This window comes from Gossypium arboreum, chromosome 6 (genome assembly GCF_025698485.1).
Source record: "Gossypium arboreum isolate Shixiya-1 chromosome 6, ASM2569848v2, whole genome shotgun sequence".
Classification (NCBI taxonomy): Eukaryota; Viridiplantae; Streptophyta; class Magnoliopsida; order Malvales; family Malvaceae; genus Gossypium; species Gossypium arboreum.
Genome location: NC_069075.1, coordinates 3,181,002 through 3,208,911, shown reverse-complemented (window position 1 = coordinate 3,208,911; position 27,910 = coordinate 3,181,002). Strand labels below are relative to the sequence as shown.

At 35.4% G+C, this 27,910-nt stretch overlaps 1 protein-coding gene and 1 pseudogene across 1 annotated transcript; one reads left to right on the top strand and one right to left on the bottom strand.

Annotated features, from left to right (window-relative positions):
• Positions 1 to 15,970, bottom strand: part of LOC108485031 (lupeol synthase-like) — a 55,219-nt pseudogene extending 39,249 nt beyond the window's left edge.
• Positions 15,971 to 17,838: 1,868 nt separating this feature from the next.
• On the top strand, positions 17,839 to 21,255 carry LOC128294069 (uncharacterized). Its single transcript, XM_053029799.1, has 3 exons — positions 17,839 to 17,864; positions 20,193 to 20,780; positions 20,874 to 21,255. The coding sequence occupies exons 1-3, from the start codon at positions 17,839 to 17,841 to the stop codon at positions 21,253 to 21,255; spliced, it is 996 nt and encodes a 331-aa protein (XP_052885759.1).
• Positions 21,256 to 27,910: the final 6,655 nt, after the last annotated feature.

Below are 27,910 nucleotides of genomic sequence, written 5' to 3'. Positions count from 1 at the left end.
ATGCTATGATTGAAATGAATTAAATACTTCTAACTACATGTGTTATTATATGAATGTAGCAATGTCATGAGAATGATTCCTTTTTAAAATCTTAAAGTGTCACCACTCGTTATTCATCAGAGTTTTATCACTGTCATATTATGATGCCTTCCTGCTCGACTAGCATTTCCAACGAAAACCCACAGAAACAACATATTTTGCTCAAACGGCTTGCCCCCACTGTAGTTTCACAATCTCTTCCACTGTACCTTTTGGGACATAAAGTCTGTACTCCCCACTGCAACTTCAGGGGAATAATCATTTGATTTCTTCTATCCATCCTGCTGCCACTCAGAGGCATAGGATTTGCATCATCTTCAATCAATTTTATCTTGTACACCATTCCCTAGGTGTAATAAATAGATGTATGCCTGATATCTGCATGAATGCAGAATACCATTTTCCTTTTTTCGAGAATAATCCCATTGCACTTGGGTTAACATTGCTCGTTATTTGGTGAGGTAGCGTCACTGACATAATACCCCTTCTTTTTTTTTGTGCAACTGATTTTTTTAGCAAAGAATCTAGGGAGATAGCCACAATTTAGATTCCTATGTCTCAAATATTTCCAACCCTTAGTCTCAGTGAGTTCTAAATAATGGCCCTGTTTCAGGTTCCTATACTATTTAGAAGTTTCCAGAATAATATACAGAACCCCTTTTGCGAAGGTATTATTAGTCCATTAACCGTTATTTCAACACAAAATGCTTGAAAAAGATCAAAACAATGGACAAGAAGGAAATTGATTAGGAGCGTAGCACGAAATAAATAAATTAATCAAAGATTGCAAATGCAATAAGAAGGCAATTAACTCAACATGAATAAGTTAATCAAAGATAGCAATGCAATAAGAAGGAAGTTTATTGGGACGTATCTTGAAAAGAATAAGGTAATCAAAGATAACAAATTCAAAATGGCCAAAATGGAAACTAGGTGCCCCAGATATAGCAGCTTGAGCTTCTTTGTACCAACTTCTTGAGGACCTTTCTGAGCTCAATATGTGTTTAGGGGATCCGGAGTACTTTGTCGATGCCCTAAGACGTAACATACTTCTTTGTTATTAATTCACGCATAGCAAAACTGTTGTATGCCCCACTTTGATCCAAATTTGAGCAGCCCTTTTCTAGTTTTCAACTCGAATCCCCTTTGGTCTCAAGGCGCCCTTTGTGGGTTTTCGCCTTGGCCTCTCCTTTTTCTTTTCTCTCTTTTTTTTGAAGGTCTCAAAGCACCCTTTGCGGGGCCTCTCACTTTCTAGGTGAAATACTTATTGATGAAATCTGAATTCACCGACTTGGGCAAATTTTTGCCATCCATTTGGTTAATGTTAATACCCCTCCAAAACAGGTCTTCTTTACTACATAAGGTCCTTCTCAGTTTGGCATCCACTTTTTCTGAAGTCCTTTTGTATAGGAAGGATTTTTTTCAATATCAAGTTCCCATCGTGGAATTCTCTAGGATGAACCTCTTCATCGTATTCATTGGACCATGACAGATGGCTTTCAACCTCCTTTCTTCAAATTCAACTAATCATATCAGGATTTGATCCGTTTTGCCTTATCTAACTTCAGCTCTGACAAGACTCAGAGAAAAGTAATCTCATCTTCAATGGGCGAAAGTGCTTCTATTCCATAAACCAATGAGCAATGTGTTGCCCCGGCTAAGATCCTGACCGACGTTCGATAAACATGGTGACTTCGTATGCCAATCTTTACAAGTCTCGGTCATTTTCCCCACGATCCTTAGTTTGTCATTTTTTTTGTGCTTCTTTTGCCGCACTACAATATAGCGCCTAATCTTTGAACAAACTGCAAACTTTTGACATTGTGCAGTTGTGCTAGACATGATCTTTTCTAGCTTTTTTTTATTGGCACCCCTTTTTGTTTTGTTTTTTTTTTGTTTTTTGGAATTTGATGACTGTCGACTTAGTAACATTGGCATATGAAACAACTTTCACCCTTTTCACGAAGTAATCGACGATCTCAAAGATGAATCGGTATCAGTTAGAAGCTTTTGACGAGATCAGTCCCACATGCCCCACATATAGAAAGTTTGTGAAGAAATTAAGGAGGCATAAAAGTCTTGTCTTCCTTTATTTGGCATTCATGGCTTGACTGATACAATCCCCTTCCATGGTGGATCAGCAGTACCCGAACCTTATGATTAGCTTGACAGTCAAGAAAACATTATCATGTACTTTTTGAACACCTCATAGCATCCTCATGTCTTAGTAGCCTAGGCATATCTTGATGCGATCATGTGAAAACATCTTTGAATTCTTGGGATGACGTCTCACTTTCATCTCTGTAGTGATATAGGCTCCGATCTTCATATTTTTCTCTTCTCCTAGGCTCACAATGTCCACTGACTTTTTGTAAGGTAGGATCTATTTTTTTAATCTTATTCTACCATGCTTAACAAATCAAGAGATAGGCTACATCTCTGTCATCTTCAAAGTGCTGAGATTCCTTTAGGCCCATATTTCGCTCAAAAAGAAACTTGGAGTCAGTGACATCGTTGCTCACATCATTGATATTTGGGGACCTGCTAAAGGTAGATTCCAAAGAATAAATGATTCTAAGGATGATTATTTGTATGGTTTGTTCATGAATGAAGAATAAATGAATTTTTGAAAGAATGCTCAAAGAACAAAAGAATCTAAGAACAATGTTAACAAACATGCATTTTATTGAAATAAGGATTTTGGATATAAGCCTAATTCACAAAAGGATTCTTGTTGCTTCTAGGCTTAAAGCAACAAGTGTGTTTTGAATGTTACTCTAGATTAACTCTAAAAATACAGGAGTCTCCTCCACAGTCTCATGGTTCAAAACACTACCCAGTATGTAAGGGCAGATGCTCGTAAAATTCTATTCCCAGGTTCCCTCTTCTGATACATCGTTAATGTCCAGGTTCCCCAACATCAAGTCTTGCACTACAGCCCTTAGCTCAATGTACCCTTGGATCTTATGCCCCTATCCATCATGAAACTCATAATGTTTACCCATTTAACAGAAAGGTTGGGTAACGAATTTTCTGCACCAGAAGAATTATCAAATTTCACGATACCTAATTTGGTAAATCTTTCGATTAACTTTTTAAAAACAGTGCAGTTCTCGATGGAATGCCCCGTGACTCCCGCATGGTATTCACATTGGCCGCTTGCATCGTACCATTTACGGTATGGAGGCTATATTGGTTCTACGTAGAAAGGGGATACAACATGTGCGTCAAACAAAATTTGGTACAACTCCCTATACGTGATTGGGATGGGCACGAACTGGGTTTTTTTTTTAGTTCGGTCTTGGATTGGGTTCTTGCTTTGGGGAGACCTGATGGCTGGTAGTTACCGTCCTTGGCTGGCTTACTGTAACCTGCTTCGAATAGCCCTTGTTATACCCACTCGCATTATTTGCTTCCTTTTCCTTCTTCTCCGGGGCCCTTAAAGTCCACCCTCCCATTTCATTTGTTTCTGCCAGAATAATCGGTTTGGCTCGATCATCTTCCGGGTTAAAACCTAAACCCATTGGGAAGTTCAACAATGCCGAGGCATCAGCATAATATTGGGGTCCGATAATGACGGGTACCCCTTGCATGTCTGGTTAGATCAGGACGCTTATTAGGGTAAAACCTGAGGAATAGATGATATCTTCATTGTCATCCTCACAATTGACCACTGGGCCACTCCTTTTTCAAATTCTTCGGCCAGTAACTGGGTTAACTAGCCCATCATATTTCTTTGGAGTTCTAGTATTTGTTCTCGCATATCTTGTTGAATTTTGATCAATTGCTCTTGCATCCGTATTTGCCTTTGTTCTATTCTCTCCAACCTTTGGTCAATATCCTTTATCGGTTCTGAAATAATTTTACCTAATTAGGGTCCTTTTGGGAAAATCTAATGCAAATGATATAATGCAATGCAAATATATGGAATGAATGCAAAAGAAAGAGGGGCGTTGATTCTGAATTCAATTTCATTAGAACAACTTTTCTAGAAAAAAAATTCTTTTACATAAAACGGATTACATATACAGCCGTTCTCTTATATTCCAAACGAAAATACCTATCTTCCTCTTCATATCCAGATGTTATGGTTGAGTCTTGCGAATTTCCTAAAGATGTCCCCATTAACTCCTTTTTGCTTGATCCAGGCTGCGACTCGTTACTCACATATCCCTACAATAATTGTCAGCTCCTTTAAGAAAGTCCAGACATGATGGCTCTCGAATAACCTTTATTGGTTTTAATCCTCGGGCAATGAAGCAAAGTCGTGTATTTCTTCATAGGCTATCAGCCTTCTTTCATCGTGTTTACTTAGACCATATTTAGACAACCGTGTTATAATCCACTTTATCAAGAAATTTGTTTTCTTATGATAAACTGTTCTATTTAGCAATCAAATATGAATCAACACCTCCTTTCTATGATGATGTAATGCAATGCAGTTATAAAAAAAAACAAAAACAAAACACGTTAGTATAAGAGGAATAAACAAAATAGAGTACCTACTTGGGTGACCACTAGGGGTTCGGAGTGGCTCTACCTAGGGTAACCTCCTAGATCTCTCTATATGTGGCTCAGTTCTAGAGTAAGGGTACCTGAACCAGTAGATTCCTCAATCCTCACCCGTTATAGGCTCATATAGATCGAGTTCGGTTCAGGGGAATACATTTCCCTATGATCATACGGAGATGAAAATCTCACGAAATCGTAGGTACGGATGTATCCTGGAAGCAATGACTAGCCCATGCGGAGGTGAAAACCTCACGAAGGCATAGCTTCTCACTCCCACTTAAAAGGTGTGACTACAACGGTCTTGCAATGCAATGTGCGAGGATATATACATAAAAAAACTCGAAGCAATAAAGAAAATTGGAATAAAATGATGAAAACCGTAAAAAAATAGATGAAATGCAATAAAAGGATCGTAAATTTAAAACGAATTTCCAAATTTTGACAAAGGACAAAAATTAATCAATTTATGGCTCGACTCTCAAAGTCTTCATTGGAGTCGCCAAGCTGTCGAAACTATTTTTTTGAAAAAACGAGGATCGACTTGATTTTGGAAATGAAAACGAGAATGGGAGTCGCCACCAATCCTTTTTGATGAGGTCTGATCGGGTCACTTTGTAAAAGTGGTTGTTTTTAATAAATGGTTTGATTTATTTAAACAATGATTTTGGTCCGCGAAAACAGAGAAAATGGGTTTGGGAGTCGGTTACGTATGAGAAAGGATTAGCACCCTCGTAACGCCCAAAATTGGTACCAAATTGATTAATTAATGTCTTAATGTCTAAGATTTTAAAATATTTTGAAATATGGTTCTTTTTTAAAACATTTGTATAGTCCAAGTTGGTCATCAAAATTCTCTTATTTCGAAGGTATATAGCATCACATCCAGCACGATTAGACAGGGTTCTTCATACCTTTGGAAATATGATTGATTTTGATCCTCAAAGGTTTGCACGTTGAAAATTACAAAAGGATGTCCCATGATTTAGTCTAACAAATAATCGAAGCCCAGCACGGTAGGGCACGATTTCTTCAAATTTCTAAACATCAAACATTGCATTTGTTTTAAGGTTTAGAAAACGCGAACGAAATTTTGAAGGGAAATTTGATTATTTAAACAAACGGAAGATCGAAAACCAACACATTAGGGCACAAACCCTCGAATTGCTAAACATCAAACTTCGTCTTTGTTTTATAAAGTCGACCCAAAATACATTAATTTGACTTGAAATGAAATGGAATCATGATTTTAGATTAATATGTAGAAGATTACAATGCAACAATTGCAAATGAAGGGCAAAATCATAAACATGAGACAACATATATGAATAGCGAACTCTATTGATGAATGAGAATAGTATAAAAATAAATAAACAAATAAAAACGTACAAAATAACATCAAGCTCAAATCCAAACATTAACTATCAAAATAGTGAAAACTAAAAATAAAACTAAAGAAACAAATCAAAATAAAAACCTTAACAAGTATTCAAATCTAGATAAAAAAAATTAAGGTAGCAACATAAAAGACTAATGGACAATATGAAATAATATGAAAACAACAACAAAAACACATATAACATACATCATTTAAATATCAATGTAAATAATCAAAGACCAATGAATTAAAATAATATAAAAATAAATAATATAACAAGGTTTAAAATAAATTATAAATGAAACCAATTAAAGTATAAAATAAAAAGTTTAAAATAAATAATATATAAAAAAAGGTTTAAAATAATAATATATGAAAGGGTTCGAATAAGCAATATATATAAATTTTAAAATAAACTATAAATCAATTTGAAATATGTAATAGTCCATTTTTACCCGGCCCATTCCAGTATTTAAAATAATAAACCCCCAAAAAATAAAAATAAAACAAAGTCCAAGTCTAGTACAAAATTACAAATATATAATTTGGCCCAATCGGAATGGCCCATTACTTGAAATGATTTAAGGTTCATCTATAAGCTTGACTCATATGGAAATATAATCTTTAAGGATATGCAATCTTAGATATGATATGCAATCTTAGATATGATACAATCTTAGATATGATATGCAATCTTGAATATATTATCTTGTAATCTTGGAGATTTAATTTGTAGATATCTTTTAATCTTAACCGTTGATGTAATTGATCTGTACCGTTGGATTTGGGGAGGCTCAACTATAAATAGAGGCCTCTCCCTTCATTGTAACACATTTGAGTTTTGGGAAGCAATAAGAATTCTTGAAAGCATTCACTCAAATTTCTCTCCCTCTTACGTTCTTACTCTCTGTGGTTTGTTCTTATTTTATTCTTCATCTATCTTAGTTTTTCAACCTTTTTATTTTAATTTCTTCATTTTTCAAATATGTATATTTATTCCTATCTTTTATACATTTGATTATGTATTTTATATATTATAATATTTAACCTTTTATATAGTTTATTTTCAAATATATATTTTCTATGCATGTATATATATTATATTATCATTTCATGTATTTTGAACTATTGCATTATATTTTTATAATTTGTAAATGTTCTATTTATTCATTTTTTAGTGTATGTCATTTATCTTATTTGTGCATAGTTTCATTTTTATATGCTATGTTTAATTATTTCTTTTATGTGCTATTTTATGATATATATTATTGTATAAGTTTTGCATGTATTATGTTTTTCTTTTAGTTTACTCATGTTTTTATTTGTTTATTATCTTATATTTACCCTAGTATGATTTTTTCATTAAACATATGTTCATGTTACTTATTTTTGTCTTAATGATATTATTTATGTTTGTATGGAAATGTTAGAATATTTTGTACATCTATGCTTCAAGATGCATTAATATGTCATCCTAAAACGTCATTTAAAATAATATTCCAAGGTTTTTTTAAAAAAAATAAAAGGCAATGCTTGATGTTTGGAAACTTGAGAAAGGTAGTGCCCTAACTTCTTCGGGTTGCGACTTTTCTCGTTGAATTCAATAGTCAAGCACCCTTCTAAGTGATTTGGAGTTTTCAAAACTTAAACAATTATTTCGAGATTTCAAAACATAGTGTCCTAACTTACTGGATATGGCGTTTTGTTGTTTCGAGATAGAAATTTTCAAAAGACGAGCTTAGTTTCGAAGGTTTTAAAATGTTGCGTCCTAACTTATTGGATGTGATGTTTTGACTCGTTTGAAATAAGTGAGCCTTAATTTTCAAAATTGAGACATTCTAATTAAAAGATGTTTGCATCTTAAAACTTTCAAATTTCTGACATTAAAGACACTTGATAATTAATTAGGTACCAATTTTTGGGCGTTACGAGGGTGCTAACCCTTCCTCGTACGTAACCGACTCTCGAATCCGTTTTCTCGACTTTCGTAGACCAAAATTAATGTTTTAAAACAAAACATTTTATAAGGTGATCCAATCGCACCTAAAAAGATTAGTGGCGACTCCCGTTTTCGTTTTTCTTAAAGTCGATTCCCATTTTCCAAAACTCGATTTAAAAAATGGTTTCGACAAAATAAATAGTTTATAAAGAAAATTTCAAATAAATAATATGTTAAATAAATTAAGATAAATAATATACAAAGTAAAATAAAAAGGACCCTTTCAAATACATATAAAAGAGCTTAAAATAAATAATGTATAAATGAGAAAATTAAAATAAATAATATACAAAAACAGTTTAAACAAAAACATATATAAATATAGTCCAAAGTAACATATGTATATATAAGTTCAAAATAAGGAGTATAAAAATATTTTAAAATAAGTAAAGTATAGATAATTCAAAATAAATAATGACAATTGGAATTTAAAACGATTAACATGCAAACTAGTATAACTAAATACCATATAAGAAATTTTAAAATACCCATTATATATAAAATGATTTAAAATAAAAATTTTCAAAATGAATAATATGTATAGTAGTTAAAATGAATAATATATAAATTTTAGAATGAATAATAGTTTAAAAATAAAATAAATAATAATAAAACCATTTAATATATGAGGAAAAAGGTTTAATAATGAATAAATGATGATTTGCGAAAATAAATTTGAATCAAATAGATTTAGGACTAAATTAAGACATAGATGAAATTAAAAATGAAAACTGCAAATAAAATAAGCAAAGAGGGACCAAAATGAAAGGTCACGAATGGGAGGAGGACCAAACGAGAAATATTCCAGTGCCCACAAAACGACACCGTTCCAATGTCCAATCTTCAGATGGTCAGAGGACCAGATTGAAACAAATAGAAAATTATGCGGCAAGATTTAAGAAAAATAAAAGAAAAAAGCAAGGGCCAGATCGCACTACGTCACAAAAGCGGAGGGGTCTCGCGTGCAAATAGCCCAATTAGCAGAAACACGCGGATCCCATAGAAGGCGGGTCAGGTCGCGATCAGGTCCTCCTAAACGGCGTCGTTTAGGCGCTGGTGATTCTGGTGCAAAACGGCACCGTTTCACCCCTGTATATAAACCATTTTTTTTATTTTTCATTCTGCTGTTTTTTTTCTAAAAACTTTAAAAGCTCTCGCTATTTTTTCTGCTAAGGTTTCGAAATTGTAGCTTTTGCGCTGCCATCGTCTGTCCACCGCTCCTCCGCCATGGACGATGGTCGGAGTTTGGCAAATCAGGGCCTTTAGCCCTTGTTTTAGCCCCATTTGAAAGCTAGGCATACTTAGCCCACGATTGGAAAAAGAAAACTTTCCCCTTGTCCCCTTTTGATTCGGTTTTGAAGAGGAGAGAACTCCGACGACATAACCGTGAGGCGATTCAGGTAAGTTTCTTCCTTCTTCCTTTTTTTTGTTTACATATATAAATGAAATATAAAGTAATCAATAAAAAAAAAAGCAAAAACGAACAAGAACTTAAATGAAAGTAAAAAAAACCTTTGAAGCTTTTCTCTATTTTTTGTTTTCGATTTCTTTGAAAATAAGTTCGTGTAATACAATATTTTTTAGTGTTTTCAAAAAAAAAACCCTTGAATACATTGATCTCCCTTTGCTTTTATAGCCGAAAGTGCTATGTAATATTTTTGCATCTCTTTGTTACTATTTGTTATTTCTCTGCTTTGTTTGTCTTCTTTTTTCTCTGTTTGCAGGTAACGCTGGAGCAGGTGGACAGAGGTGATGGGACGGGGTGTTTGTCTCTGGCGTTGAATGTGCTGACACCACGTGAGGAGCTGCGCGGCGCTAGAGAGGCTAGGGTTTCCTTTGCTGAAACTAGTTTAAGCATTCGGGCCTGGGCCATTAAGGTTTTTGTTAGTTTTGGGTCAGATAAATTTGTTTTTTTAGTGGTTTGGGCTGTTGAGGTTTGTAATATTTAGACTGTTAATGTAACACCCCAAACCCGGCCTGGAAGTTTGGCTCGAATCTGGCGTATCACATTGAAGTGTTTTTCAGAAACCATGTTTCCATTAAAAACCCTTCTTAATAATTAAAAACTTGTACCCTTTTTAAACCTTGTTAGAAAACCTCAGCTGAATAACATTTTTAACAACTTTGTAAAAAATCCTGGCAGTTGCGGAAGCTTAATTTAAAAACAATTGCGATTACGTGATGCTTTGAACAACAGTAGTTGTTTTGAAAAACCATGTTCTAATACTAGCAATTATAAGAACAATAAATAAAATTCCAAATTTGAAATCTAGAAAATTACAACGGCTTTACTACAACCCACATAAAAACATTTAAAAGCAATAATCAAAACTATAACATAAACAAGGTGTGTGGCTTCCTCCAAGCCCTCGTAGCCCGATCCGTCTAAGGTGGAAATTACGAAGGTTAATAAACGGGTGAGTTTACGAAAACTCAGTGTGAAATCCCTACTATATAAAAGGAACAATCACCATATAAAAGAATTAAAAGTTGGCTGACCCTTACTTACGCCAAGATCAATTGGGCCTTAGCCCATTTTAATGACAATGCAGATGGGCTTTAAACCATTACGTATAAGAAACATTATCGAACTAGAATCGTAATCGAATCGAATTAGGTGACGAATCAAAATCGAGATCGTAATGTAATCAAAATCGTAATCATTATCGGAAATGAATCAAAAATCGAATGTGAATGCAATCCCAACCCAATCCACCTATAACCAACCGCTACACTCTACCCGTATCAAATTTACACTCTATGTGGGGAATAGCTCAACCCACCCAAATTTCTACACTCTCACATTTGCAAAAGATTGTTTGCTCGGTTATCGATATTGTGACAGAGTCACCATATACAGATATTGTGGTAGAGCCACCAGAACAGATATTTGTGGCATAGCCACGAGAAACAGATAATGTGGCAAAGCCACTTAACAGAATACATGGCACAAAACCATCAATAACTGTATTACGTTAGGCACATAGCCATCAACTGGAGTAACATAACCGGCACACAGCCCTAGGTAAATGTGATCGACACAGAGTCGTCAATAACCACATATTGGCACATAGCCTTAGGCAAATACGTTTGGAACACAGCCATAATCAGGTTGGCATAGAGCAATATGTAGGTTGACACAAAGCCATAATCAGAAGGCTTGAAGCCATCGGTAGCTGTATCATGTTAGGCACATAGCCATCAGCGACGGTAATATAGTCGGCACACAGCCTCGGGTGAATATAACCGGCACTCAGCCATTGATCGGTCCACAGTCGTCTTGGGCAACCCGTGCGACCTTATCAAATCAGTACGAATATACGGCTCTTAAGCCTTCGGTGGATCCACAGTCATCAAGCAACCATGCGATCCTAACAGATCAGATCTTCCTCCGTACAAAATCCCAACCCATGCAACATGTCATGTATGCAGAATGTCATGCCTATATTTGAATCAAACAATCACAGTCAAGTCATTCATATACCAACATATATTCACAATCAAATTCGTCAACCACGCAGTCCAAGTTAGTCACTTGGCCACAAGGGCAAAATAGTCATTTAACTTCTTAGGGGCAAAATGGTAATTTTACCCCACAAGGTATCTCAGTAATTCCACCCTACAGGGGTATTTTAGTAATTCTACCCTACAGGGGTATTTCGGTAATTCTACCCTACATGGGTATTGAGATAATTCTACCCTACATGGGTGTTGCGATAATTCTACCCTATAGGGGTATTTCGATAATTCTACCCTACAGGGGTATTCTGGTAATTCTACCCTACAAGGGTATTTCTGTAATTCTACCCTACAGGGGTATTCCGGTAATTCTACCCTATAAGGGTATTTCGGTAATTCTACCCTACAAGGGTATTTTGGTAATTCTAGCCTCTGTGGGTATTTCAAGAATTCTACCCTACTGTGGGTATTTCTAATTCTACCCTACAGGGTATTCCAAGAATTCTACCCTACAGGGGTATTTCTAATTCTACCCTACTGTGGGTATTCCTAATTCTACCTACTGGGGTATTTCAAGATTTCTACCCTACAAGGGTATTTCGATAATTTTGTAAATTGAGGTAAAACCAGTGAATTCAGAAATTAAGGGTACTTTGGTAATTTTACAAGTCGAGGGTATTTCAATAATTTTACAGGTCGAGGGTATTTTAGTAATTTCACAAATCAGGGATATTTTGGTAATTTTACAAACTAGGGGTATTTTGATAATTTTGCAAACCAGGGGTATTTTGGTAATTTTACAAACTAGGGGTATTTTGGTAATTTTATAAACAAAGGGTATTTTAGTAATTTTACAAACCAGGGGTATTTTGGTAATTTGGTAAACTAAAGTATTCTAAACAGTGATAACAATACGAATGGCCCTAAAGCCTATTCTCAGCCCAAATGGGCCCACACGCTCATGTGGCCCTTTTAGCCTAAATCTAGTCACAGATATGAGATTCCCCTAGCCTAGTCCAATATTTACTACACAACAAACAACTTATCCAATTGGGCCCGTAGGCCCATTGGGCCCACATGGCCCTTTTCGGCCCATCACGGCCCGAAGTAGCCATCCTACAGCTAGAGTAGTGAGAAATACACACCTGATTGGAGACTGGAGTTAATCCACGCTCCGAGCACTCTTAGCTGACGCCCAACCCAAACGAGCACGCCATAAAGTGAAAGGGATCAGCCAAGAAAGGTACCTTTACTCTCCTCATGGTTCTCTATATTTAAAGCCAGCTGCGCATCCACTCTTATGTTAGCTTCCCGATGTGGGATCCTTTCATCATCAGAGTTTAAATTCAACACCAACTCTTGCCGCCCCCTGTTAGCAAAATAAATGCTCTTTGCTTGCCATGGGATTCGATCCCATGCCTCCCCTAAATGCTCCACACGCTACTTGCCACTAAGCCACAAGGCTTTTTGTGTCACAATTTCTCCAACAATATTCTTAAGGCCTACCTACTACACCCAGGGTTGATTCACCTTAAACCAAAATTTTTGCTAGAGTCCAGGTTTGAACCCAGGACTTCTCCAACACTTCTCACCACACTTAACCACTAAAACAAGCCTTCATTAACGAAATTTTCACGCACAACAGAATATTATAAGCTGCCTTCAACCGCTCCCATGCTCAAGGCCCAAAACTTCTAGGCCCAAATTCAGAGTGTTACAGTTAATGGACTGTTTAAGGTTTATTGGGCCCGGTCAAATTTGGGCATTTACATGGTTCGTTACAAACCTAGATTAATGGGAAAATAAATAGGAAAGAGCCAAAACTCCGGAGGCATTGGGTGGCAGCCTGACCATTCATAAACACCCAATATCTACGTACAACAAAATTAATATATACATAAAATAAGTAGTAATTTTATTTAGTTCAAGTTAAAACTGATATAATATGGTTAAAATAAATTGGGCTTAAATGTGTAGATAGTGATGTAATTAATTTACAATTGATCATGCATTAATTAGAAATTAATGTTAATGTACAAAAGTTATATATTAATGTAGGGGTGAGCGTCCGATCGAATTGAATCGAATCGAATCGAATGAAAAAAATTTGAGTTAATCGAGTTGACGAATCATATTTTATCATCCTAATTTGATTTGAAATTTTCTAAAATCGAATTGAGTGAGATGGAATCCGAATCGAATCGAATCGAATATATTTGTTCGAGTTAAATTTTAAAAAATAATTTTGAGTCATTGTAACCACTGTCACCTATCGTAACAAAATTTGTCCACCTTAATCAAATTTTTTATTAACTTTCATCACCTCATAATTTATTTATTAAACTTTTATATACGGGTTAGCTTCTTTTCTTGCTTAGTTGTTTCAATTATCTTTAAATTCTTGTCATTATATATTTTGGAATTAAAAATATATTAAATGTAAAAATGTGATTTTTAATAAAAGTTATTTTAAAGATAAAATGTGAAATTGATACCAATATAAAATTTTAACATGAATATTTAATGGCATAATTAATAATTCAATTTTAATATAAATATTCAATTTGACTAAACAATTCAATAATATAAATAATATAAAATGTGAAATTTAATTTAATAATATAAATAGTAGATATAAATAAAATTATTGCTATTTATGTTTAATGATTTTTGGATAATTTTATTTTTATTTGAGAGTAAAGGGTGAGAAGTAAAAGTTTAGGGGAAAATAAAAAGTTTTGGGGATTAAAAGTTTGAGGAAAAGTAAATAAATAGGGGAGTAAAATTTTGGAGGAAAAATATTAAAAAAAATTGTGGGGGTGGGGGGGGGGGGATGGGTTTGGGTAGATGGGAGGTGGGATGGGAAGTGTCGAAATCATTTTTTTTGAAAAACGGGGATCGACTTAGGTTTTGGAAAGGAAAACGAAAAAAGGGAGTCGCCACCAATCCTTTTTGATGAGGTGTGATCGGGTCACCTCGTAAAAGCGGTTGTTTTTAATAAATGATTTGATTTATTTAAACAACGATTTTGGTCCACAAAATTTAGAAAAACGGATTCGGGAGTCAGTTACGCACAAGGGAGGATTAGCACCCTCGTAACGCCCAAAAATTGGCGCCTAGTTAATTAATTAGTGTCTTAGTGTTGAAAATTGAAAACTTGAAAGACTTTAAAATATGATCCCTCTTTTTGTAAAAAGCACTCGAATGTTAAAGACCTTCTCGTCTCGAAGTAATAAAATGTCACATCCAGTAAGTTAGGACACGACATCTCGAACTTTTGAGAATGAGTTTGCCTTTAATTTAAAATTAATGTATTTTAACCCTTTTTTAAAGGGATATTCGATTATTTAGGGTAAACGAGGAAGATCGAAACCCAGTAAGTTAGGGCACGATCTCTCGAACTTCCAAATACTGAATATTGCCTTTATTTACAAAAATATTATTTAGGTTAAATGAGAAAAATCGAAACCCAGTAAGTTAGGGCACGATTTTTCTCGAATTTCCAAATACGGAACATTGCCTTTATAAAAGAATCAATTTTGCCGGGTAAAGGTTAATACAACATAAATTCGTAATAAAATAAAATAATGAAGAATGAACAAACAAATAAAAATTTCGATATTAACAAACCAAACAGAAAAAGATAAATGCATAATAAGAATAATGAGAACAGAAATGGAGAAATAAAACGAACAAGCAATGTAAAAGAAAAATAAAAGGTTCATAATAATAATAATAATAATAATAATAATAATAATAATAGTTAAGTAGGAAACAATATCAGTACATTAATAATACAAATAATATAATAACAGTGATAGTACTAAAGAAAATAATAATACTAATAATAGTAATAAATATAATGGTAATAATAATTATAATTAATACTAATACTAACAATAACGTAATAGTAAAATACCACAATAATAATAATAAATATAATAATAACAAATAAATAAGTAGCAAAGGAAATGTAATTTTAATGGTAATGATAAGGAAAATAATAATAGTAATAATCGATCGTAAAGTAGTAATAAAAATAAAAATAACAACAATAGTAAAAACGTAATAAATGGTAGTAAAAGAAAATAATAAAATTAACTAATTTAATAATAAAGTAGCTAAATAACTAAACAATGGACTAAGTTGAATTTAAAACAAAAATTCGGGGCAAAAATCGAAATAACATGGAGGGACTAAAAGGGCAATAATTCCCACACCCCAAAACGCACAGTTTCAGTAGGGACTGAACTAGAATCCAGGCAAAATTTGGGGCCAAAATTGAAAAATCAAAAGACTTGATTACAAAGTAATAAAAAGGATGAAGGACCACGCGCGCAAATTCCCCCTTTTTCCAAAAACAAGCGGATCCTGAGGCGGGTCGGGTCGGAACGAGTCGGTGCATGGGTAAACTGATAAAACGATGTCGTTTTGGCACTGGGGCCCGTTTCATCAGGTTTATAAAATTAAATTTTTTTCTAAAAACATTCATTTTTCAGGTGCTTAAAAAAAACAAGGTTTGAATGCTCTCCCCTCTTCCTGGATAAACCCAGAATTCCGCCAGAGAGTCGATCGGCCTCCGCCATAGCCCATAGACGCTGTGGTAAAACTCCAAAAAGGTATTTTTTTATTTCTTTAATGTATTTTTTATATGTGTGTGTAATCAGTAAAAGAAAATAGAGTAAATATGTTCAAAAAAGAGAGAAAAATAATAACGAAAATAGATAAAACCTTTATTTCAAAACCTTTGAACTCTGTTTTTGGTGTTTCTTACTGCGATAAGTGCTTATGTTGGTGTTTAAAACTTTTTGATTGTATTTCCACTCTATTTTTGCATTTGGAAGTCTGTTTTTTTATTTCAAAGGAAAAAAAGGTCCTTAAAGTTTACATTTTTTTGGGCTTTTATAGCCCGATTTCATTACTATTTTTTGCTACTTGTTTGTTGTCATTTCTTCTCTGATTTTGCAGGTGGAGGTGGCAAGGGCGGTAGGCAGGTGCGCCACTTGCGCTGATGATGTGACGGCAACTGCGCTAGCTGTTGATTAGGGTTTTAGCTTTTCTAAAACCCTAAATTTGGCTAGTTAGGTCTATTAAATTGGGCCTACATGTGGGTTTGGGTCTGTTTAGGGTTTGAGCTTGTTTAGGCTCATTTGGGTTTGTTTGTTTTGGATCTAGGTTTCAGGTTGTAAATGGGTTTAATTGGTTGGGTTTTGAGGATGTAAATGGGCCGGGCAATTTGGGCCTTCTACAGGAAGGAAGTAAAAATTTTAAGGGGAAAGTTAGAGGGAGTAAAAATTTTGGGGAAAAATAAAAAGTTTTGAGGGTTTTTGGAAGTAAAATTTTGAGAAAAAGTAAATGGGATAGTAAAATTTTGGTGGGAAATGGATTTGGGGTAGATTGGGGGGTTGGGATGGAAGGGGAGTAAAAGTTTCGGGAGAAAGTGGGAAGGAGTAAAAGTTTTGAGGGAAAAGTAAAAAGGTTTGAAAGTTTGGGGTAAAAATGTAAAATATTATAGTTTGATATTCGAATTATTCGAGTTATTCGAATTCAAAAGCTCAACTCGATTCGAACTCAAAATTCGAAAAAGAAATTCTAGTTGACTCAAATAACTTGATTAACTCGAATAACTCGATTCGTTTAACTCGAAATTTAAATTTTTTTTATTTTTATGAGTCGAATCGAGTTTTGCTCACCCCTATATTAATGTTATGGTCTCAAATTAAACATACCTAATTTTTCTAACATCTCATCTTCAAAAAGAAAATTGTCTTTTAATTTCGAAATTTTGAAGATTTTAACATATCAATATTGATGTAGAGGCCCAAATTTGCTCGGCCCAAAAAATTAAAATCAAATCTAAATTCTACCCAATTCACAAACCTAATTACAAAATTAGACCCAAAACTAAGCCCAAATAATAAAAACCCTAGCCCAATACAACCTAAACTTATTTAAAAAAAAAAAAAAGAAGACAAAACCCTAGCCACCTTGCCTCCCACTTGCACCTACTCCACCACTTTGCCTCCCACTTGTACCTACTCCACCACCATGTCTCCCACTTGCACCTACACCATCAAATGGAGAAGAGACATAGAATGATAAGAAATGTATGTAAGATGGCTATAAAAGCAAAACCAAAAGTCCATTGTACAAAAAGGAGAGGAGGAAAGAATTGTATTTTTGAAAGGTTTATTTGATACAAAAAAAGAAGAAGAGAAGAATGTAAAAGCAAAAGGTTTGCAAGCAAATCTGAAATAAAAAAAGCGAGTATTGAAGAAGAAAAGATTCAAACGCGTTAAGGTTCTTATTTCTTTTTTCCTTTTTATTTTCACTTTTTTTTGTACATATAAACATTTTTTCTTTTTTTCTTTTCTTTCAAAAATAGTATACATATATTTAGATATAAAAATAAAAATTTTTAAATTCAACCACTAGTCTGACAGTAACAAAGGCAATGACGGACCTTAGGTCCGACCTTTGGTACTGACAGGACCATGGCCGGAATGGGAAAAGAGGGAGAGAGTTGAGAGCTTTGTTTTATTTTTTTTATTTTATTATTTTTACTATTATTTATATTATTATTATTATTTCTCATGTATATATTATTATTTATATTAATATTATATTATATATACCTCTCCATATTTATTTATATTATTACTATCATTATTGTTACTTCTATTATTTTTATTTCGACTACTATTATTATATATATATATATATATATATATATATGTATTATTGATTGTATTATTATTATTATTATTATCACCACTATTGTTATTACTTTACTTTTGTATTCTAATATATTATTAATATTACTCATATTTTTATTATTTTTGCTATTACTATTATTATTATTATATATTAGTGTATATTTTATGTATATATATATATATTTATATATAGTATTGTTTTTTATTACTTTAATTTAATATTTTTATTATATTTGCTTTTGTATTTCTATATTTATTATTATTATTATTATTACATAGTAGTGTGTATTTCTATTATATACATATATATATATATATTTATATATAGTATTATTATTTACTTTACTTTAATATTATTATTATTATCATTATATCCAACCCAATAATAATTTTTTCATAAAAGTAATATTCCGTATTTGGTAATTCGAGACAATCGTGCCCTAACTTACTGGGTTTTGATTTTTCTCCTTTAACCTAAATAACAAAATACTCTTTTAAATCGCGACATGAGTTTTGAAAAATGCTTATTCTCGGAGATACGAGGTGTTGTGCCCTAACTTACCGGGTATGGGATTTTGTTACCTCGAAATAAGATTTTTGCAAGTAAAGGCAATATTCTATGTTCGGAAATTCGAGGAAACGTGCCCTAACTTACTGGGTTTCGATTTTCCTCGTTCACCTTAACTAACTGAATAACCTTTTGAAATACACGAATTTTTATATAAAAGGCAAGCTCGCTCTCGAAAATTCAAGATGTCGTGTCCTAACTTACTGGATGTGACATTTTATTTTGTGAGACGAGAAAATCTTTAACATTTGAGCATTTTCTTTACAAAGAGGGATCGTATTTTAAATTCTTTCAAGTTTTCAAATTTTCGACACTAAGACACTAATTAATCAACTAGGTACCAATTTTGGGCGTATCGAGGGTGCTAATCCTTCCTCGTGTGTAACCGACTCCCGAACTCATTTTTTGATTTTTGTAGACCAAAAATTATCGTTTTAGTAAATCTTAACTTTTATTAAAATGATTAATTTAAGGTGATCCGATCACACCTCATCAAAAAAGATTGGTGGCGACTCTTCTATTCGTTTTCATTTCTAAAAATCTAAGTCGATTCTCGTTTTTACAAAAAAAAATGGTTACGACAGCTTGGCGACTCCACTGGGAACTAAATAAGAGAGTCAAGCCATAAGTTGATTAACTTTTGTCTTTTTATTGAAAATTGAAAATATGGTTTTGAAATACGATCCTTTCATTGCATTTCATCAGTTTTTTTTGTGGTTTATGATATAATACCTGTTGCATTGGTTTGAGTCCTTAAATAGTTTTGCATCGCACTGCATGACCGTTGTGGTCACACCTTTTAAGTGGGAGTGAGAAACTATGCTTTCGTGAGGTTTTCACCTCCGCATGGGCTAGAGGATCGCTTCCGGAATACATCCGTACCTATGCCTTCGTGAGGTTTTCACCTCTGCATGGGCATAAGGAAATGTATTCCCCTAAACTGAACTTGGTCCATATGAGCCTATAATGGGTGAGGATCGAGGAATCTGCTGGTTCAGGTACCTTTGCTTCAGAACCGAACTACATTTAGTGAACTTTAAGTGCTTGCCCCAGGTAGTATGAGGATGACCTTTAGTACCTACCTTTATAAGTGCTTGTTTATTACATCTTTTTATATGATACTAACTTGTTTTTTATTTTATTTTTTTTGTCATCATCGCATACCATTCATTATTAAAAGGTGTCGATTCAAGGTTCGATTTCTGAGTTAGGAAGTTTTATAATGAGGAACGAATACCTTAGTAAAGTGGAGGACAATGCTTCTATCTGTACCTGGTCAGAGAAAACCCGGTTAGAGAAAGGAGATAGTGTCACTGAGGGATATACGTCAGAATTATGGGATTTCACCTGTTTTAATTCGACGCAAAATAAGTTGCAGGAGCTGAGAAACATTTGGGCCCAATGGGATGATAAAGCTAAGCAACTTTTCTATCGGAATTATGGAGACCTTCCATATTTGCTAGACGTCAAGGTAGATAGACACTTGTTTCGAGCTATGGTACAGTTCTGGAACCCTACTTATAGTTGCTTTACATTTGGGGATGTTGATCTTGTACCTACTTTGGAAGAGTATACGACTTTATTGCATTGCTCGAAGATTCAGGGTCACAAGGCTTATGTCAGGCCTGCTAGCATTCCAACTTTTACGAAGAAGTTGGTAATGATTACTGGGATGAGTGAGCAGTGGGCTGTAGCTCGTGTGCAGCAAAAGGGTGATAGTAAATGCATTCCATGGGCCATTTTAAGGGATTTGATATCGACACATCCAGACGTGAAGAAAAAGGTCGACGTCCTAGCTTTGAGTATTTACGGCATGGTGATTTTTCCAAAGGCGTTGGGGTATATAGATGAGGCGGTTGCGAATTTATTCGATCGACTTGGTAAACAGAACACACCTGTGTCCGCGATCCTAGCTGAGACGATAAGATCCTTGAATGCATGTCAAAGAACCGGTGAAGGAAGGTTCATTGGATGTGCACAGTTACTGTTGGTCTGGTTTCATAGCCACTTCTGGAAGCTTGATAAGGATCCTTGTCGAGTATTCTTTGAGGGTTATTCTCCCTTAAAGGAATTTGTAGACATGCCTAGAAGAGATGACATTTCAGAGGAGAGGTGGATAGATATGCTTCAGAATCTTCGAAAGGAAGATGTTATGTGGAAGGCTCCTTGGTTGGTTCCTAGTGAAGCCCTTTACTGATGTGGCAGTTTCGATTGGGTCCCTTTGCAAGGAATTTGGGGAGTTGTTGGATATACACCATTGCTTGTTCTAAGGCAGTATCAAGCAAGGCAGTTTATACCGGCTACACAGGGTTTAGCTCAGAGCGATTTCTCTTATAAAGGTGATCACTATAAGAAGAAGATGCGGGAGATTTCTGAGGCTTGGAAGAAGTCTTTCTGTATAAAGATCTTGACTGAAGGCTCGACGTCAACTCCTGAGTATAAAGGGTGGTTTAGTAAGAGATTCAACGATAATATCCCTATTCCGATTTTGGGAGAGGCTCTATCATTAGAGGAGAACTTGCGAGTGATCCCGTCGGAGTTGGAGGTTATGAAGCAAGAGTTTGAAAGGAAGAATTCAGAGAGCTAGAAAAGAGGATTGAGAAACTCAAAGAGGAGAAAATGTGCTTAAGTCTCGATGTTGACGTTCAAAAGATGAAAGTCGAGAAGATAAAAAAGGAAAAAAGGAAGGTCGACGAAGATCGAGATAACCTAAAGACACATTATAAGAAAGCTCAGATGACACTGAAAAGGGTCGGATTAGGGAAATCTTTAGAGCAATGGCAACAAGAGATTCAAGAAGAAAGAGTCAAGGCTGAGTATTGGGAGAAAAACTTCCAAGAAATGCAGTCTTGTAATCAGGCCCTAAAGAAGGAAAATCAAAGGTTAAAAGTTAAGGTGTCAGAGCTTGGACGAACCCTTCATCATTACCGAAGTCGTAACTCTGCAATTGAGTTAAAGGCAAGCTTGGACAAGATTGAGAATATGAAGCATAACATTAGAGAGTTAGAAGTGGCACTACAGGACTATGAGGTACGGATTGAGCAGCTCGAGACAAGAGAAGAACAGTGGAAGGGAGAACTTCACCATCTTCGGGATCAATTAAGAGATAGGGATCATGTCATGGAAGAGGCCCTAGTTTAGATTCGAGAGGTTGCTAAATACTTGCAAGATTTGGCAATACAAGCTAGAACGCTGAGTATGATGTATGAGTCATCGTCAGACAAAGGACGAGAGTTAGCATTATTATTAGATAAGGTTAAGACTCTAGGCCTACGGGCAAAAGTTTATTTGTAATCTATTTTACAAAAAGATTTTTGTTCCTTAAATAACATTTTCTAAAATGAAACTAAATCAAAATCGACATCTTTTTGCATTCATGCATTTGCATTTCATCACATCATATGCATTCGAGTTTATAGAAAGACCCTAATTAGTTAAAATTATTAGGGAGAAGGAGAGTGGGAGAAAGAAAATCTGGAAGTAACACATCCTTACAGTACACGCGCTAAGTCGAGAAATATGGACCAAAGATTTGAACAGTTACAGAAAGACATACAGGACCAATTGCAAGAGCAATTGGCAAAAATGCAAAATGATATGAGGGAGCAAATGATGGAGGCTCAAAGGAACATGATAGCTGAGATGGCTCAACTACTAAGAGCCATTGACAAGGGAAAGACTCCCATGGAAATCACTGAAGAGGAGAATGAGGGTTATCCCCCTGGTTTCACTCCACCTTATGTACAAACCCAACCTGAGGCATATCCCCGAAGGTCATCTGTCACTATAAGGCCTCAACAAAGGCCAGCCGATGCTGGGATCCCTATAAATTTCCCAACTGATTCAAGATTCAATTTGGGCGATAATCCTGCAAATCTTGCTATTCCTGATTTAGACATGGTTGAAAAAGATGACTTAAGAACTAAGGCTGCAAGACAGTTGGAAGAACGCTGCAAATGGTTGGAGGAAAAATTTAAGGTTTTGAAAATGCTGATGGGCATCATAGAGTTGATGCCAAAGATTTAAGCTTGGTTCCAGATTTGGTGCTTCCTCACAAATTCAAGATGCCAGAATTTGAGAAGTACAATGGGACTACTTGCCCGGAAGCCCATATTACGATGTTCTGCAGACAAATGGCAGGTCATGTTAATAATGACCAACTATTAATTCACTGCTTCCAAGAAAGTCTGGTTGGGGCCGCTTCTAGATGGTACAACCAACTAAGTCGCGCCCAGATCGATTCATGGAAAGATCTAGCACAAGCTTTCATGAAGCAGTATGGACATGTGGCAGACATAGCCCCTGATAGAATCACTTTACAGAATATGGAAAAAAAGCATAATGAGAGCTTTAGGTAGTATGCCCAGCGATGGAGAGAGGTGGCCACACAAGTCCAACCCCCTTTATTGGAAAAGGAAACCACTATGCTCTTCATCAACACCCTGAAGGCACATTTTATTAACCACATGCTAGGAAGCGCAACCAAGAGTTTTTCAAACATATTAATGTCTGGAGAAATAATAAAAAATGCAATAAGATGTGGGAAAATAGAGGCTGGGGAAAACGCCAAGAGGTCAACATCGAGGAAGAAAGAGCACGAGGTGAATAATGTAAGCTCATATTCGAAATCGATCACCGTAAGCCAACCAAAGTCCACAATGTAACGTCCCAATTTTCGGGAATCCTGTGAATGTTAGCATAGGTTTAATTATGTTAGTGGGCCTCTAGAAAGCCCAAACTTAAGATAGAACCTGACAATTTTTGTTAATTTTTGTTCCATAATAAAAAGGGGGTGAAATTATGAAATAGAACCTATGTGAAAATGTTTGAAAATGCTATAGGCTAAATTGAAGTGGCCAAATAAATAGGAGTGCAAAATAGGAGGATTTGCATGACAAACCTCCCATTTTACATGAAGTGGCCAGCCATCATGTTGTTGTAGACAAAATGTGCACTTGATATCCATAATTTATGGTACAAATTGATACAAATTGATAATGGGTTAGGTAAATGTTCCATGATAATGGGTTAGGTAAATGTTTCATGATAATGGGTTAGGTAAATGTTCCATGATGTTGTATTAAAGAATTAAATGGATGAAATATGAAGTTTTATTAAAAGAAAAAGGGGTGAAAAGAACAAAGTTTTGTCCATCTTTGTTCATCATAGCCTAAAGTTAGAGAAGAGAAAGGAGAGGAGAAAGCTCTTGAATGTTCGGTCACTTGGGGAAGAAAATTGAAGGTAAGTTCATGGTAGTTTACTTTTATTTTGAGGTTCATGAGTTCTTCTTGATTCTACCTTAACTCTTGAAGCATATTTTACTTTTTAGTTGTGTTGTGAGCATTTAGTCATGAATTAAAATGAAAGAAATGGTTGTTGTTTCATGTTCTTTTGATGAAAAAAGGAAGGTAAGTGAAGTTGAGCCAAACAAATGAGCATGCATGTGCCTTAGATGCTAAGGGGAAAAATCGGCTAACATGTTGTACTTTAAAATGATGAAATGGAGATTATACTTAAGTAAAATCATAGATATGTGATGATTGATTGGTGATATACATGTTTAAATAACAAGCATGCAAGTTAGGTGTGAAAGAGTGATTTGGTAATAAATCTGCTTGGGACAGCAGCAGTAACGTGAATTTGGAAAATCACCATAAATTGTGGGAGATGAATTAGAAGCTGAATAAATTATGTAATTAAATATTAATGAGTCTAGTTTCAAATGGAATAAACGAGAACATATTTTGAATTCTGTACAATGATAAATTTGATTCGTAATGAAGAGTGGTCAGATTAGTCAAACAGTGAAAAACGGGAAACTTTAATAAAAATCTGGTATTGATTTACCATACCAAAAATTCTGAAAATTTTATGGATATAAGATATATGAGTCTATTTTCGGGGAAAATTAATGGAACTTGATTTGGAGTTTCGTAGCTCCAGTTATAAATAATTTAGTGACTGTTGCTCAGGAAGACAGCTTGCACTGAAATTATGATTATGTGGTAAACATTGACAAAAATTTGTTAATGAGTTGCTTATTGTTTTCTTATAAGCTTACTATGATCTGTAGGTGTGGTTGGCCGAATATTGTAAGGGGTTAATACTTAGTTCGTATTTGAACAGTTAGATTAATGTGTTAGTAATCCAATTCTAGGCAGTTCGTGTGTGGATCTCACAAGATATCGTTGCAAACAGTGTGTAACTAACACCCTCTTTCTTAGTCTAGATTGGCAAAAGCCAAAAAGCGAAATGCCAAAACCGTATTTTGTAGATTTGCGAAAAGCGAATGCTTGTGAGGTAAATCGATTAATGTTTTGTTAAGCTACAATGTTTGGACCGCAAAGTGCATGATTTCGTGCCCTCGATATTTTTGGGCTTAATGGGCCAAAATTGGAATGATGGGCCAACGGGCCCAATTAGGTAAGAACCCTCGATGCGTGATTACATTAGTACGTGAAAGGTAGGAATATGCATGAAAAACCCTAAAATAGATAAATTACTGAAATACCTTTAAAAGTGGAAAATTTATAGTTTTACCCATAGGAGATAAATTACCAAATACCTCTAGGTTAAATTGACCTAAATGCATGTTTGATTGTTGTTATTTACTTGCATGCCATGTTGTTATTATCGATGCATGGACCGGGATATTGACGGAGGAAGTACTGAAAGTGGCTTGTCCACGTCTTGGAGGCTTTGCCTCAATTCTTTGATAAATCGAGCAAAGAAAGTCAAGCAATCGTGGAGTGTTAAATTGGGTGGGTTGAGCTATTCCCACATGGAGTGTATGGTGATGCACGGTGGAGTGTAGTGGTTGGTGGGTTGAGTAGTCTCCCAAATGGGCTTACATATGTTTATTGATGTTGCATGTATTTTGAAATAGGCCTATGGGCCATACTATTATCTGAATAAGGGCTAAGGCCCGCTTTATTGTAATCTGAAAGGGCTCGCCCAAGACCACTGCACTGAATGGGCTTAGGCCCAATAGGCTTGAGCTTACTTGGGCTTTGAATGGGTTTTCCTTACACACCGAGTTTCCCCAAACTCACCCTTTTATTTTCATCCACGCAGAAATCCCCAACCATAGTGGGCTTGGAGTCGTGAGGAATTTGAGTGGCCACCGCTCAAAGTTTGATTTTCTTCGTGAACTAGACATCCTTTTATTTACGTTTTAAGTTTTTGGGCTTTTAAATGTAATAAGGCCACTTAATTATTTTTGATGGTTTTAATATGTATTACTAAGATAGGTAATACTTATTTTAACTGTTAAAATTGGATAGCTTTAGGGCGCGTTTTCAAAAACAACAGTTGATTTCAAAATAACACGACAACAAGCAAAGCTTCTGCAATGAAAGTATTTTCCAAAATTAATCACTTTTCCTAAAAATGACTTAATCAAATCGGTTTCCTAGAAATATCCATGACGTTAAGGTGTGGCAATGGCGGTATGCATGTCTAGGATTGGATCCGAAGGGAGCTTGGTACTTAAGCAGTCCGATGGACTCACCACCTCTTTTCCTGTTTCCTACCTGGTGCACAGCTTCCATTCACTTTAACTTATAATGAAATTATCTTTTAAAACACTAAGTAAGTTTTTCTGGATCAACAATATAAAATATTTTGAACGCTTCAATGTGACATGCCGGATCCGGTCATAACGTCTGGGCCGGGTTTGGGGTGCTACATTTAGTGGTATCAGAGCCTAGGTTGCAACAACTCGGCTGTGGAATGGGTTTACAAAAGCAAAGATTTTTTAAAACGAAAAAAATTATAAAGATTGCGAAAAACGCGATTTTCAAAATTTAGATCTTTAGAAGGTGGCATTCATAATCTCCGGTCCAAGCCTGTAAGTATTACTCTGAACTCTTCTGAATATTTTTCTGAATTATCTGTCTGGACTGAAACCCTACTAGGATACTCTAGATAGGATGATTCTGAAACCATAGGAAAATTTGATAAGAGACTGAAACTGTAGCTAGACTTCGATTCTGCGAAAACAAACTTTGAATTACTGTCTGATTCATAAAACATCTGTAATAAACACTGGAATATTGAATTGATGCATAAAAATTCGTAATCAAGATAAATCGATATGAGTACGAGAGCTACTCGGGGAAGAGGCCGTGGTCGAGGCCGAGGTAGTACTCAAGCTGGATCTTCGTCTTCTGAACACATACCCACTGGAGTAGCAGACCACCACCGAATGGGCCGTATGATAGGGCCGCCGAGGATGATGCCCTGTCACAGGCAATGCTTCGTGTTCTGGAAAGGGTTGTTGGGACAAGTTCAGGCAACGAAATTCGAGGATCGATTTCTAAACGACTCTGGGCCAACGGAGCGGAGATCTTTAGAGGTGTGTCTGGTATCGCCTCGAATGTGGCAGAATATTGGTTGGAGGCCACAGAACGGATTATGGACAACTTGGACTGCTCTGAGGAGATTGTGAGTGGGGTATCTGTACTAAGTCCTTTGGGTCACTCGGTTAGGGTAGACAAACTGTATAGGAATGTACCCTTAGAAACTCAAGGCAAGGTTTTTCCTGGAGATCTGATGGAGCTACCGTTTGGAGAGTTTGACCTCATTCTGGGAATGGATTGGCTTGTTAAGCATAAGACGACTCTGGATTGTGCTACTAAACGAATAGTGTTACGAACTACAAAGGATGAGGAGGTTATGGTGATAGGTGAGAGAAGGGATTATTTGTCCAATGTGGTGTCGGCATTAAGAGCCGAAAAGTGGATTCAGAAAAGTTGTGAGGCCTAATTGGTATTTGAAAGTCAGTCGGAAGAGGAGGGACTGACAGTGGATAAGGTTAGGACCATAAAGGAGTTCCAAGATGTTTTTCCGGAGGAGTTTCCAGGATTGCCTCCAAATCGAGAAGTTGAGTTTGGAATAGCCTTGTTGCCTGGAATGACGCCTATATCTATCGCACCGTATAGGATGGCACCGTAGGAGTTAGTAGAGTTAAATGCTCAAATTCAAGAGTTGTTGGATAGGGGCTTTATTAGGCCAAGCGTGTCTTCATGGGGAGCACCAATGCTATTCGTGAAAAAGAAGGATGGTACGATATGGATGTGCATTGATTATCGCCAGTTGAACAAAGTGACGATTAAGAATAAGTATCCACTGCCAAGGATTGACGATCTATTCGACCAGCTTAGAGGAGCTTCTGTATTTTCCAAGATCGACCTTCGATCTGGATATCATCAATTAAGGGTCAAGGAGGCAGATATCCAAAA